Here is a 16,118-nt window from a genome sequence, read left to right as displayed (position 1 = left end):
CTCTGATTCAGAAGTCCTGAAATGGTACCAAAATTCATTATTTCTAACAAGTTCCCAGGTAAAACTGGTGATGCTGGTGCAGGGACCAAGCTGTGAGAGGCAGCATCCTCAGTGGCTCACCTGAGAATTTGTTACAAAGGCCCTTAGGCATCTCAGGGTGGGACCAGAAGTCTGTGTTTTAGTAAAAGCTGGAGGTGATTCTGAAGTACCACAAAGTTTGAGAACCACTGCTAAATGACAGCAAAGCTTAATGCCCTGGGTGGGAATTGCAGGGCTGTGAAGAAGTGAACTAGGCCCGTTCTGTTACCTCCTTCCCTGGTTTCCCTCTCTTCCTGATGGAAGGAGCCCTCCTCCTCATGGCATTGTGCACGCACACTTTTCCTTATGGATCAAAGCAAGAGAATTTCCTCAGTGGACAGCCTGGAAAGGCTGTGATTTATGCAGGATGGTTGGGAAGTGTCCTGGTACATGGCATGGCTGGTGGTGAGGGAAATAGCAATGGGACCAAAGGTGCCTGAGTCAGTCAGTGTCAGCAAGCTGGAAGCAGGTCCCCCAGGAGCAGTGGGGACAGGATGGTCAGGCAGCTATTTGGGCAGTGTCCACAGCATTTGTGGCTGGGTGGGCAGATAAGTCAGTGCGTGGGGAAGTACCTACAGTGGCCTGTGGGTCTGACTGTAAACTGGGCCATTTGTACACTAGGTAGCCAGGAGCAGTGGGGGTTGTTGGCTTTGCTCTCTACCCTCCCTCCCTGAGCCTTTTCAGCTTTGTGCTGCCTTCTCTCCAGCAGAGGTAGAAATGAATCTGCCTCTGTGGATTAACTGTGCTCAGAGAGGGTGAGTGAAGAAAAGGGTGGGGAGAAACCACAGGGGGAGGTCAGGAGAGAATGCCCCTCTGGGGTTGGAAGCAGCACCCCATGACTTCCCTGTCTCTGTGCCCTCACTGACCACCAGGCCTCCCGAGGTCAGAAGAAAAATTCTTCTGTCTTCAAGTCCTGGGTCAGTCAGGCATCTTCTTTTGCCTTTTCTACCTCATTTTCTCTCCTGTTTTTGACACAGGCCCAGTGGGAAAATGATCTGCTACTCGTTTCCCTTGAAGCCTGGCTCTGTCCTCTAGGGTCAGGTGTGAGGGTCTGATTTTGGCGATGTATGGCCAAGGTCAAAGTAGTACTAGGTCCAACCATTCAGGACAGCTGCTGGCAGTGAACGGCTCTGAGTCACATCTGCTGTTTCCTATATGCATAAAATTGGCAGGTGTAATATTAATTTTATGGTGACTTTTAAAATTACAATTTTAGAACAGGTTCTGTGCTGAGTTACTTATATACCAGGGTCTTCAGCTCACCAATTAAAGATATTTGATAAGCCTTGGTGCAAATTCCAGCAGGTCAAAATATTTAACATGCTAGTACCATTAAATAGCCAATACTCAAGTCAACCCAACTCCAGTAGCTGGCGTGGGTTCCTACTTTATCTTGCCATCTGCAGATGGGGTCTATGGATTTCCAAGCTGGTGCAGGCTTTCCCAAGGTGACCTTCACCTAGAGCGATCAAAGACAAAGTGGGCTCATTAGAGCAAAGGGACTCAGAATGAGGTTTCCTGATGGTGCTTAGAGATGCCTTTCTCATAGTCTTGGGGTTTAGCAAAAGCCTAGTTTCCCAAGCACTCCATTCTTTCCCCCTTTTTTTGCTGACCTTCACCCAGATGTAAATTGAGCAGAGTGTGGCTGTGTGCTCATGTGCACCATTGTTTATTTGTGAATAAATGGAGAATGATCTCTGTGCTATGCGCTTAAACAAGAAAATTACCTTCATGCTGCATGTCCATTTTAGGGCTAGTTTAGTGTGGCTTGGAAATCAAATAAAAGAGACTTTCTCCTTTTATTTTTCTTCACAACTCCTTGGCTCCCAGGGCAGATAAACCTTAGAGCAGACACTTAGGGAGTGAGATTACTGATGTTGAAAAGAGCCACGGACAGGGATTTTTATGGTTCAAGAGGCAGGCTGTTAAACAGCTTTGGTTTCTTTTCCCTCTTGGGGAAGCTGGAAGCTTGTTTCAGTCTGAGGGAGTCAGGAACTGGATTGAGATCAGGAAACCAAATTTTGTTTTGGGTCATTTTGCTGACTTTCATGGTAAGAGTGACAAGTTGTGTACCTGAAAATGTTGATTAGCTGTTAATGTGTTAATATTTATTATTAACACATTCATCAAAACTGTGGTATCTTCCTTCATTTGAAGTTTGTCCACTTTTGAGAGTGCTGTCAGTCATAATGCATCCTGTGTCCCTTGCCTGGTGGGAGTAGCATTTGTAAATGAGGAAAATAAGACTCAGCATGGTTAACTGCTTTTCTCAATAGCACACAGTTCATTATTATGTAACTGGTAGGAGTTTATGTAAATACTTTGAGACATTGGGTTGATATTTGTTGCCCAGTATGGTTAGAACAGAAAAGCTTATTGTCTGAGTCAATGGGGTCCACTCAGGTGGATCGCGAGACCCGAGTCTTACAGCTTCTACTCTCCCCAACCTCAAGTTAGTCCCAGGATCTTCCCCTGGGCTGTGGCTACTGAGGCATTTAGTGTGTTTGGTCCCAGGCATACTTATACTGGCCCCTCAGAAATCCTGCCCCCTGGGGTGCACATTGGCAGGCAGGAGCAGATGGATCTCTACTAGGGGCATTTGCCGCCCTTCCACTTCCCCTAGGAAATTCCCTTCTCAGGTAGGGAGCATTATTCCCTCAAGTCAACCCTGAGCAACCCCTCTCTATTTCATCTTCATTTGGGGTGAGAAGAGTATCTCTCCTAATCTCCATCGTGGTAGGGAAAACAAGTTGGCACCTAGTTACATCATTCTCCCATAACATATAAAGCGTACCAATTAGCTGCATTAAATCCTTTGTGAGAAAAAGCAGCAGATGAATGGACACATGAGTGAGTAGAGGATGCTTAAATAGAAATAAAATATTTTGAACACAAAATCAATTAAAATTCCTAGAAATACAAAGTCGTAGATGAAAGCTTAAAACTGAGCAGAGCAGGGTATGTACTGTTCCTTTGGATGGAGCATATGTCCAGGGACAGAAATCTGCTGGAGGATCCTTGCACCAGTTTTAGAGGAGGTCTAGCGGCCCAGACTTATGGGGGCAGGGCAATTAAAAAGGGAGGAAGAAATGCAAGTGGCTGTGAAGGAGCATTGGCAAGATATGAAAACAGACTTGTGTGGAGACATCAGATAGAGGAGTCAGAGATGGCTGTGGTTACCAGAAATTTGAAACATGGGAGATAAAAGTTTACAGGCACTGGGAGGAGCATGAGTTTCAGCACAAAGTGTTTGTAGACTATCCACTTGTAAATGTTTGCCAGCAAATGGAAACTGACTACCTGAGTCTGGGCAGGAAGTCAGGACAGGTGGATTAAAAGTAGCATTTTACTCCATCTTTATCCGGTTCAGGCCTGGCTTTAACACCATTAAGTAGGCAGCCTTTTGAGGTGACTTTGTGAAGGGGCCACCCCAGGCCAAGGTCTTCTGTTCTTTGTGTTTTTGCTCTCCCTGTTCCGTTTCCAGAAAGCTGACCTCCGGTTCTCATACAGGATTGGATATTACTCATCCTTTCCAACTTCCCTGGCTCTGCCTTGATAACAAAACCTTCCCTCCACCCATTGGAATGAGTTGCAGTCTTTTCAGCAATCTCACAATACCTATATTGAGATTTCATATTTATAACTGTACAAATCAGGGCATAATAAGATATGGGAATTCAATAGGCTATTACCTATGTGGAACAGCTTCTCTGTTTATTGAATGAAAGAATGAGGTTGGCACCATTCAACAGCTTCTCTTGCAAAAAAACATTTTCCAAAACCAAGGGATGACTCAGGGTTGTGGGTCTCTGGTCAGCATTTCTGTATTTTGCCTGGTAGATTTCAGGGCTGGTCTTTATATAATAGTTAGATACTCTCAGAGTTGGGAGGGAACACCTGGTCTGAAAGGGAGCCCTGTCATGCCAGCCTAATGGCTTGCTAAGGAAAGGGCTGGGTGGATGGTTGGGGGAGAATAATGAGGAAAGAATGCAACTTTGCTTTCCCCACTGATTACTCATTATGTAGCTTGCTGCTTGTGTCAGACAAGATAGCTTAAATCATGCTATAGTAAGAAACCACATTCAATTCTCAGCAGCTTACCACACAAGTGTCTTTCTTGCTCACTCTCTTAAGTCCATCACAGGTTGCCTGGGGGCCTCTCTCCTTACTCAGGGTTTCAGGATCATGGAATATCCATCACCCTAAATGATTTTGGCAATGTCAGAGTGGAAAGAAAGAGACTCTATAGCATTCTGCATTGGCCATTCAATGGTCCAGCCTCCTCATTCACATCATTGCTGCTCATAGCCCATTGGCTCCACTCAACCCTGGGGAGCTAGGAAATGTGACCTAACTGGAGGGCAACAGTGATGGCCATGGTGCTGGCCTTGTGCAAATGGCCTGGCTGATTTCCATTTGGTCTATAAGGAAGAGATGGCCTACATCTTCCACATCATCATTGCAGGGAGCACCTGGGGAAGCAGGCGAGGACCCATGTGAATACGCAAAGGGCACCATCATTCTTAAAACTCCTTGGATTGATTGGAGGAGCCTCTCCCTCATGTGAGGATCCTGTTCATTGTTCCAGATAAGGCAATTCAGAGAAGCTACCTTGATAGCAGGATATATTCTTCAGTATTTTCCCTACTCCCCATAAGGTTGGAGACCTCCACGACCAGCTGGCTTCCGTTGACCAGTTCTCCTCACCATGGGGACAGTGATGAGTCCTCCTTGTTGGGAAGGTTGCAACCTCCCTTATGAAGAGAGAAGTAGCAGTGGTGATTAATAGTGGGACTTGAAATCCAAACTGTAATCAGTCAGAGATTTGTCATTGAAGTTGGAGATGGAGATGGAGCTATAATGGATGATTCAAGCCCAGAGTGGCTATCTCTAAATATATTAATTACTTCAGCTTAAGTAGCCAAAACTGATGATTAAAAAATGTGGAGACGTGCACAGCAAACTTCACAGCTACTGCCTCCCGGGGACTGTCATGCCCGGATCTGGGAATGTGGGCTTTCTCTTTGAATGGAAAGAGGTAAGGTGGTTGTGCAGAGGGGGTTGGCAAGCACAGCACTGAGGACCCCCTATAAGGAGAAATAATAGGGGCATACCCCCTCCTACTGTGTGTACTGTGTGGTAGAGATTCACAGAGGCTGGCTGTTCACCCACTAAGGGTCACTTCCTCTGGAATGATGGGTCTTTTATTCTGATTCCAGGGTGGCTGCCTGAGAAGTCTAAGGTATAGGCTAATCCCATTCATTTAGCATTGGACCTTGAGAATAAAGAAGGTGCTCTTTGGTTATAAAACAACTTCCTACACATGTGCCTGTGCATGTCTTTATTTTTAATGTGTGCAGATATATTTCTCCCTCTGTATCTGCCATCTGGGGTAGTTAGCTCATCTGACTAAATTGAAAGATCAAAGTCATTTTCTGTAACCAAAGGGGAGTTTGTTTCCCATCCAGGATAATCTTGGTTTGTGACCACAAGATGCATTCCTAATGCCAGCCAGCCACATGGCAAACGTGTGTACTTGGTCAGTTCAATTCATCTTACCAAGTGTTTGTTGAGTCTGAGTGCCAGGCACTGTGCAAAGGCCCTTGTCAAATAGAGATGAGAATAGATCTGGGCCAAGATGGCTTTCAGAATTCTGGATAGAGGATTCTGTCTGTATGTGTTGGGAGGTGGGAGAAGGATAATAACCCCACAAGGGGTGGATTACGGATAGTCCCCCTGGGAGAGGGTCAGAAAGCTAGGCATTCAGAAGTACAGGTAAAAGGGGGTAGAGCTTCCAACAGAAAGTGGCATTTGAGATAGACCTGGAAAGATGATTCAGAAGATTTGATGGAAAGACCAAAGCATTCATGATGGCCAAAACAATACACAGAGTACATTCATATATAAATAAATGTATTTATAAATACTATCTCCCTATAAAATGGGTAAGACGGTGCATTTGCATCTCTATAAGCAGCCTTCCTTACTCCTGGACTTTTTTTACAATCAACCGTTAGCATGTAACTTTGATTTCTGTTAAAATGTATGCAGGGGCTGGGTGCAGTGGTTTACGCCTATAATCCTAGCACTCTGGGAAGCCAAGGCAGGTGGGTTGCTTGAGCTCAGGAATTCGAGACCAACCTGAGCAAGAGCAAGACCCTGTCTCTAAAACTAGCTGAGCATTATGGTGGGTACCTGTAGTCCCAGCTACTCAGGAGCCTGAGATAAGAGATCATTTGAGCCCAAGAGTTTGAGGTTGCCATGAGCTATGATGCTACAGCACTCTATTGAGGGTGATAAAATGAGACTCTGTCTCAAAAAAAAAAAAAAAAAAAAAGGCAAGCACTGGTGGAGAAGGAGCTCAATCATTTTAAGCTCTTTCCCTAGAGGTAACACTGTCCTTCTTTATCATCACTATTTTTTTCTCTTGGGTGGTTCTTGATCCACCCCTCATCAAGCACAATGCTTTTCCCAATTATTTCCCAACTCTCATATATTTGTAATAAACATACATATTCACTTTATATGAATATAAAAATGAGATACTATGGAAGATACACAGGGGCTAGAAAAACAAGAACAGGGCAGTTATGGAATCACTGTAAACCCTTTAAGTATTTCTCCTACTGGTCCTGCTTGGGGCCAGATGTCACATGGGCTGGACCAGCTCTTCCCGTCTTCTCAGGGGTTATCCATGGTGATCCCCATGTAGTTTTCTAGTAAGCAGAGAGCCACAGGACTGTGTCCTTTTGGGATTGGGTATAAAACATGGCTCTGGTAGCATAAAGAGGAGAACTTGGCAGAATTGGGTCTCCATCTTGGGGAGGTGACTGCTGCTGCAGAAGTGCCTTTATGCTACTGGCATATGAGAGACAGTGTCCAGGCAGAAGTGGCCTTTCTTCCTGCTAACCCAGGGCTTTGTCTCTGCTCACTTTTCAGCTAGTGCTGCCGGAATACTCCATCCACAGCCTCTTCTGCATCATGTTCCTGTGTGCTCAGGAGTGGCTCACCCTGGGGCTGAATGTCCCTCTACTCTTCTACCACTTCTGGAGGTAAGTCTGCAGGAACGGCCTGTCTATCCTCTTTTCTGCTTGAGAAGCCTGCTCTGCAGTGACAATGTTCCCAAATAGCCACCTGGTGCCTTCTTCTCATCCCTTCCTTTTGGGGACCCTCTCCCTAGACCCCCTTCCCAAGCTGCTCTTAGACAGCAAGTCCAGTAAGGGAAAGCCTTTCTAGCTGGCACTATTAACCACACTGCCAACCCCTGTGGGTCAGCTGTAGCAAGGAGCATTCACAATAGCCAAAAAGTAGAAAAAACCCAAATGTCTATCAAGTGATAAACAGATAAACAAAATGTGGTATATCCATACAATGGAATATTATTTGGGAAGAAAAATAAATGATGTACCTGTACATGCCACAACATGGATGAACCTTCAAGAATATAAGTGAAAGAAGCCAGACAAAAAGGTCACATATTATATTATTCCATTTATATAAAATATTCATGAAAGGCAAATCTATAGTGACATAAGTAAATTAGTGGTTTCCATGATATGGAAGGAAGCAGGCTTGGGAGTGACTGCTAATGGGTATAGGGTTTTCTTTTTAGAGTGATGAAAATGTTCTGAAATTAGATAGTGGTGATAGTTCACAACTCTATGAATACACTAAAAACCACTGAATTGTACACTTTAAAGAGTAAGTTTTATGGTATGTAAATTTTATCTTAATGAAAAAAAAGCACTTACCAGATGGGCTGGATTTTCTGGGACAGTTATGATTTCAAATATTCTATTTCTTGCTAAGGGCATGCATCAGATCATGTGATTTGGGCTTTTTGCAAAATAGAGTCACCAAATGGATATAGGAGGCAGGGGTGGGAAAATACCAAAGTAGCAGAGAATGTAACTGTGCAAGTTGCAAGCCCTTGACCCAGAGATTTGTTCCTCCAAAATGTTTTAGCATTGTCATTTTACCATAAAATAAAGCCTGCATTTTGTCAGACCTAGAGCATTCAGCATTCACGCCTTCAATTAGCAAACATATTTCATGCTAGGCCTTGTGAGTGGTTTCAACATGAATGTAAAATATAATACTAACCCTCAAGGAATGTACATCTATTGGAAAAGGGAAATATATTCTTAACACATATGAGGAATATATGTAGGAGCATAGAGAAAGGAACACTTACATGAGTCTGAAAACAGACATTATAAAATCTGGAAAGGCACCTCCCACGGGGAGAGACTGGCATATGCAAAGGCCCAGTGAAAAGAGAGTTCTTGGTGTGTTTGGGAACAACGATGGTCCAGTGAGGTTGGACATAGGGCTCTTAGAGGGTGGTAAGAAGATAGAGAATCAACAGACAGCCAAGAATCTGGTATGGAGGGCATTGGAGGAGGAAAACAGCATCATCTGCTCTGATTGTTAGGAATGTGACCCTGGCAGCAGGGTAAAAGAGGGTTTAGAGCAGTGGTTTTCAACTTTCCTAATGCTGTAGCCCTTTAATATAGTTCCTGTGAGTCACAACCCACAGGTTGAGAACCACTGGGTGAGAGGGTAAAATGTTGAGGATGAAATCCAGTTAGGGTGTTATGGTGAAACTGCAGGTAGAGAGATGAGGCAGACATGACCCAGGTAGTGGAAGTTGCAATGGTGAGAGAATAAGACAACCCTTGGACATGAACTGGATCAGTCTTGGCCCATGATTAGGTGCAAGAGGAGAGGGAGAGGATGCCTCTTAGCTGCATGGCTGGGAGGGTGAGGGTGCCATTGATCAGGAGTAGGAGTATAGAAGTAATGACAGGTTTAGGTAGGAAGGAAAATGTTTCAGTTTCATAGGGAAGTCCCACTTTCTTTTTTATTTTTTTATTTTTTTTTATTGTTGGGGATTCATTGAGGGTACAATAAGGCAGGTTATACTGATTGCATTTCTTAGGTAAAGTCCCTCTTGCAATCGTGTCTTGCCCCCAAAAGGTGTGGCACACACCAAGGCCCCAACCCCCTCCCTCCTTCCCTCTCTCTGCTCTTCCTTTCCCCACCCTTCCCTCCTCCTTTCTCTCTCTGCTCTCCCCTTCCCCCACCCCCACCATGACCTGAATTGTTATTAATTGTCCTCATATCAAAATTGTGTACATAGGATTCATGCTTCTCCATTCTTGTGATGCTTTACTAAGAATAATGTCTTCCACTTCCATCCAGGTTAATACGAAGGATGTAAAGACTCCATTTTTTTTAATGGCTGAATAGTATTCCATGGTATACATATACCACAGCTTGTTAATCCATTCCTGGGTTGGTGGGCATTTAGGCTGTTTCCACATTTCGGCGATTGCAAATTGACCTGCAATTATCAGTTTAGTACAAGTGTCCTTATGATAAAAGGAATTTTTTCCTTCTGGTTAGATGCCCAGTAATGGGATTGCAGGATCAAATGGGAGGTCTAGCTTGAGTGCTTTGAGGTTTCTCCATACTTCCTTCCAAAAGGGTTGTACTAGTTTGCAGTCCTACCAGCAGTGTAAAAGTGTTCCCTTCTCTCCACATCCACACCAGCATTTGCAGTTTTGAGATTTTGTGATGACCCCATTCTCACTGGGGTTAGATGGTATCTCAGGGTGGTTTTGATTTGCATTTCTCTAATAGATAGGGATGATGAACATTTTTTCATATGTTTGTTAGCCATTAGTCTGTCTTTAGAGAAGGTTCTATTCATGTCTCTTGCCCATTGATACATGGGATTGTTGGCTTTTTTCATGTGGATTAATTTGAGTTCTCTATAGATCCTAGTTATCAAGCTTTTGTCTGATCCAAAATATGCAAATATCCTTTCCCATTGTGTAGGTTGTCTCTTTGCTTTGGTTGTTGTCTCCTTGGCTGTACAGAAGCTTTTCAGTTTAATGAAGTCCCATTTGTTTATTTATTTTTCTTTTTTTTTAATTGTTAAACCATAGCTGTGTACATTAATGCAATCAAGGGGGACACTGCTGGTTTCATATACAATCTGAAATATTCTCATCAAACTGTTCAACGTAGCCTTCATGGCATTTTCTTAGTAATTGTATGTAGACATTTGTATTCTGCCTTTAGTAAGTTTCTCCTGTACCCATCTAAGATGCACCATAGGTGTGGCCCCACCCATAACCTTCCCTCCTCCCTAACCTCCTGCCTCCCTTCCCCTTCCTTGACCCTTTCCTCATAGTCTTGTGCTATAGTTGGGTTATAGCCTTCATGTGAAAGCTATATAGTAGGGATGAGTACATTGGATACGTTTTCTTCTGTTCCTGAGATACTTTGCTAAGAAGAATATGTTCCAGCTCCATCCATGTAAAGAGGCAAAGTCTCCATCTTTCTTTAAGGCTGCATAATATTCCATTGTATACACATACCACAATTTGCTAATCCATTCGTGGGTCGATGGGCACTTGGGCTTCTTCCATGACTTAGCAATTATGAATTGGGCTACAATAAACATTCGGGTACAGATGTCTTTGTTATATTGTGATTTTTGGTCCTCTGGGTATAAACCTAGTAAAGGAATTATAGGATCGAATGGCAGGTCTATTTTTAGGTCTCTAAGTATTCTCCAAACATCCTTCCAGAAGGAACGTATTAGTGTGCATTCCCACCAGCAGTGTGGAAGTGTGCCCTTTTCTCCACATCCACGCCAGCATCTCTGGTTTTGGGATTTTTTTTATGTGGGCTACTCTTACTGGGGTTAGGTGATATCTCAGAGTAGTTTTGATTTGCATTTCTCTGATGATTAAGGATGATGAGCTTTTTTTCATGTGTTTGTAGATCTTGCGTCGGTCTTCTTTAGAGAAGTTTCCCTTCAAGTCCCTTGCCCACCCTGAGATGGGATCATGTGTTCTTTCTTGCTAATACGTTTGAGTTCTCTGTGGATTCTGGTTATTGAACCTTTATCGGAGGTATAACCTCCAAATATTTTCTCCCATTCTGAGGGCTGTCTGCTTGCTTTACTATGTTCTTGGCTGTGCAGAAGGTTTTTAGTTTGATCAGGTCCCTGTAGTGTATTTTTGATACTACTTCAATTGCCTGGGGAGTCCTCCTCATAAAATATTCACCCAGGCCGATTTCTTCAAGAGTTTTCCCTGCACTTTCTTCAAGCATTTTTATAGTTTCATGTCTTAAGTTTAAATCTTTTATCCAGTGAGAGTCTATCTTAGTTAATGGTGAAAGGTGTGGGTCCAGTTTCAGTCTTCTACAGGTTGCCAGCCAGTTCACCCAGCACCATTTCTTAAACAGGGAATCTTTTCCCCACTGAATGTTTTCAATTAGCTTGTCAAAGATCAAATAACGGTAAGTAGCTGGATTCATCTTTTGGTTCTCTATTCTGTTCCAGACATCTACTTCTCTGTTTTTGTGCCAGTACCTTGCTGTTTTGATCACTATCGATTTATAGTACAGTCTCAAGTCTGGTAGTGTGATTCCTCCTGCTGTGTTTTTATGGCTGAGTAATGTTTTGGCTATTCAAGGTTTTTTCTGATATATAAAACGAAGTATTATTTTTTTCAAGATCTTTAAAATATGACAATGGAGCTTTAATAGGCATTGCATTAAAATTATATATTGCTTTGGGTAGTATAGACATTTTAACAATGTTGATTCTTCCCAGCCATGAGCATGGTATGTTTTTCCATTTGTTAACATCTCCAGCTATTTCTTTTCTTAAACTTTCATAGTTCTGTTTGTAGAGATCTTTCACGTCCTTTGTTAGGTATACTCCCAAATATTTCATCTTCTTTGGCACGGCTGTGAAAGGAATAGAGTCCTTGACTGTTTTTTCGGCTTGGTTATTGTTGGTATATATAAAGGCTACAGATTTATGGGTGTTGATTTTGTAGCCTGAGACATTGCTGTATTCCTTGATCACTTCTAAAAGTTATGTAGTAGAGTCCCTAGTGTTTTCCACATATACGATCATATCATCTGCGAAGAATGAAAGTTTGATCTCTTCTGACCCTATATGGATACCCTCGATCACCTTTTCTTCCTTAATTCCCATGGCTAAAACTTCCATTACAATGTTAAAGAGCAATGGAGACAATGGGCAGCCTTGCCGGGTTCCTGATCTAAATGGAAATGATTTTAATTTAACTCAATTCCGTATGATATTGGCTGTGGGTTTGCTGTTGATGGCCTCTATTACTTTAAGAAATGTCCATTCTATACCAATTTTCTTAAGTGTTCTGATCATGAAGGGATGCTGGATATTATCAAAAGCTTTTTTGCATCAATTGAAACAGTCATATAGTCCTTATTTTTTAGTTTGTTTATGTGCTGAATTACATTTATAGATTTACTTATATTAAACAAGCCTTGAGACCCTGGGATAAACCCACTTGGTCATGGTGTATAATTTTTTTGATGTGTTGTTGGATCCTGTTAGGATCTTATTGAGTATTTTAGCATCAATATTCATTAGTGATATCGGTCTATAATTTTCTTGTTGGATCTTTCCCTGGTTTGGGGATCAGGGTGATGTTTGCTTCATAGACTGTGTTGGGTAATATTCCTTCCTTTTATATATTTTGGAAGAGGTTTAGTAATATAGTTCTTGTTCTTGTTTAAAGGTTTGGTAGATTCTGACATAAAGCCATCTGGTCCTGGGCTTTTCTTTTTAGGGAGATTTTGTATAGTTGATGCTATTTCAGAACTTGATATAGGCCTGTTCAACATATCCACTTCATTCTGGCTAAGTCTTGGTATGTGGAGAACTTCCAGGTATTGGTCGATTTCTTTCAGATTTTCATATTTCTGAGAGCAGAGTTTCTTGTAGTATTCATTAATGATTTTTTTAATTTCTGACGGGTCTGTTATTTCATCATTACCATTTATGATTGATGAAATTAGAGATTTTACTCTTTTTTTCCTGGTTATGTTGGCCAAAGGTTTATCTATTTTATTGATCTTTGAAAAAAAACAACTTTTGGATTTATTGATCTGTTGTATAATTCTTTTGTTTTCAATTTCATTTAATTCTGCTCTGATTTGGGTTATTTCTTTTCTTCTGCTGGGTTTGGGGTTGGAGTGTTCTTCCTTCTCCAGTTGCTTGAGATGTCCCATTAAGTTATTAACTTCCTCTCTTTTCGTTTTTTTTTTAGAGGAAGGCTTATAGTGCTATAAATTTCCCTCTTAGACCTGCCTTTGCAGTATCCCAGAGGTTCTGGTTGATTGTTGTTTTGTTCCAAAAATTTGGTGATTTCCTCCTTAATCTTGTCTATAACCCATCTATCCTTAAGCATAAGGTTGTTTAGCTTCGATGTTTTTGTATGAGTATGCAGGTTCCTGTTGTTATTGCGTTCAACTTTTATTCCATGATGGTCTGAGAAGATGCAAGGAATAATTTCTATTTTTTTAAATTTGCTGAGGTTAGATTAGTGGCCTAGGATGTGGTCGATTTTGGAGTATGTTCTGTGGGCTGATGAGAATAATGTATATTCAGTTTTGTTGGGATGAAATGTTCTGTAGATGTCTGTTAAGTCCAGATGTTGTATGGTTAAGTTTAAATTTAAAATTTCTTTGCTTAGCTGCTTTTTGGAGGATCTGACTATTTATATTGCCAGTGTTTTTCTATTGATTTTGCCTCATAATTATTTTCCACCATTGCCTCTGCCTGTCCTCAGAGTTGGGGAGGTGTCTCTCCAAGATTAGACCCCAGTGGGATCACTGTATTATTGCTGGATCTTTGTAGGGAGTGGCCCTCTGAAATTCCTCTGGGCTGCCCCATCCAGGGAGTTCTGGTTGTGGAAGCAGCTCCAGAGTGTGACCCACGCAGATCCAGCTACAGGGTGGGAGGTGGTGTGCACGGTTCTAGGAGTGCCTGGTGCCCAGTGACTTGGCACAGAGAGTCCAAGGCTCCAGCAGTCTCTGGCCAGGAGAAGGGCTCTGTGCAGAGGCAGGGAGGGCTCTGGAGGACACACAGCTACCAGAGTCCCTGACCAGACGAGCAGGTCAGTGTGGAGGAAGGGAGGGTACAAGAGGGAGGACATAGGGTTGCGGCTCCGGCAGTTCCTGGTCAGGGCATTTGGAGGCCCGGCAGGCATGGGATGTGGTTGGGGTCACAGTACAGCTCTTATGGAGGTCTGGGCGGCACCAAGCCCAGGAGTTTGAGGTTGCTATGAGCTGTGACACCAGGGCACTCTACACAGGGCAACAGCCCGAGGCTCCAGTGTGCCAAAACTGGTCTCACTCTGCCCCTGAGGGTTAAGGCTGTAAGGTGGCTCAGTCCCCGCCTTTAGGCTGCTCAGTCACTAGGTTACTAGCTCCTGCCTGATCCTTGCTCTGTGACCCTGAGGGTGGAGCTTGCCGGGGCAGTTTTCTCACAATGGCTCCCTGTAGCCCACAGCCGATCACTATTTGATCCGTCCGGCTAAGCGGCTCTGTCTAGGGCCCTAGACAATGCCCAAACTTCTCCGCACTCCTACTCAAGCTCTCCCCAAGCCAGTCCAACTGAGTGCCAAGTCCAAAAACACTGAAACAGTTCACAGGTAAGGCCTTTCCAGTTTGCAGTCCCACTGTTGCTTTTACTTACAGCTGCCGGAGGGATTAGGTCGATCGGACATACTCAACTACTTGCCAGTTTTTCACTGTTTTTATCCTCCTCTTGGGATCCAGAAGTCCCTTGCTGACTCCCTGTATCCTCAAAGGGATGATTATAGGCAGGTCCCACCAGCCAGAGATGCCTGGAGTCTTATCTCCCCAGACTCAGTGTGCCCTGTTGCACACTGTGTCTGGGGGATGTCTTAGGGAGGCTATTACGCAGCTGCCATCTTGGATTGTCTCCCCCCTTTTGTTTATTGTTGTTTATTGTTGCAATTACCGTGGCAGTCTTCTTTATAAAGTTTTTCCCCAGGCCAATATCTTCCAGTGTTTTTTCTATGCTTTCTTTGAGGATTTTTATTGTTTCATGCCTTAAATTTAAGTTCTTTATCCATCTTGAATCAATTTTTATGAGTGAAGAAAGGTATTGGTCCAGTTTCAGTGTTTTACATGTGGACATCCAGTTCTCCCAACACCATTTATTGAATAGGGAGTCTTTTTCCCAAGGTATGTTTTTGTTTGGTTTATCAAAGATTATGTGGTTGTAAGATGCTAGTTTAATTTCCTGGTTTTCTAATTGATTCTAAGTGTCTGTGTCTGTATTTTTGTGCCAGTACCATGCTGTCTTGACCACTATGGCTTTGTAGTACAGCCTAAAATTTGGTATGGTGATGCCCCCGGCTTTATTTTTATTACTAAGAACTGCCTTAGCTATACAGGGTTTTTCTGGTTCCATACAAAACGCAGAATCATTTTTTCCAAATCTTGAAAGGACTATGTTGGTATTTTAATAGGAATGGCATTGAATAAATTCATTCATTCATTTAATAGGAATGGGATTGAGTAGATTGCTTTGGGAAGTATAGACATCTTAAAAATGTTGGTTCCTCCCAGCATGGTATGTTCTTCCATTTGTTAATATCCTCTGCTATTTCCTTTCTCAGGATTTCATAATTTTCTTTAAAGAGGTCCTTCATGTCCTTTGTTAGGTATATTTCTAGGTATTTCATTTTCTTTGAAACTATGGTGAAGGGAATTGTGTCCTTAATTAGCTTCTCATCTTGACTGTTATTGGCGTATACAAAGGCTACTGACTTCTGGACATTGATTGTATGTCCTGAAACATTACTGTATTTTTTGATGACTTCTAGGAGTATTGAGTCTTTGGGATTCTCTAAGTATAAGATCATGTCATCAGCAAAGTGGGAGAGTTTGACCTCCTATGCTCCCATTTGGAGTCCCTTTATTTCCCTGCCTTGCCTAATTGTATTGGTTAGAACTTCCAGTACTATGTTGAATAGTAAAGGTGACAGAGGACAACATTGTCTGGTTCCAGTTCTAAGAGGAAAAGCTTTCAGTTTTACTCCATTCAATAAAATATTAGCTGTGGGTTTGTCATAGATAGCTTCAATCAGTTTTAGAAATGTGCCACTTATACCTATACTCTTCAGTGTTCTAATTAGAAAAGGATGCTGGAT

General features: G+C 42.6%; 1 protein-coding gene across 1 annotated transcript in view; it reads left to right on the top strand.

The window, feature by feature from the left end:
* The window catches only part of CNIH3 (cornichon family AMPA receptor auxiliary protein 3), a 214,557-nt gene that overhangs the window by 186,966 nt on the left and 11,473 nt on the right, over positions 1-16,118 (top strand). The window contains exon 4 of the mRNA XM_053605366.1: positions 7,018-7,130. Within this exon, the coding sequence (XP_053461341.1) occupies positions 7,018-7,130 (113 nt within the window). The remainder of the gene's footprint in view (positions 1-7,017; positions 7,131-16,118) is intronic.

The sequence above is a fragment of the Nycticebus coucang genome, chromosome 10 (genome assembly GCF_027406575.1).
Source record: "Nycticebus coucang isolate mNycCou1 chromosome 10, mNycCou1.pri, whole genome shotgun sequence".
In the NCBI taxonomy this organism is placed as follows: domain Eukaryota; kingdom Metazoa; phylum Chordata; class Mammalia; order Primates; family Lorisidae; genus Nycticebus; species Nycticebus coucang.
The sequence above is the reverse complement of the archived record's forward strand: the minus strand, read 5'-3'. Positions and strand labels throughout refer to the sequence as shown.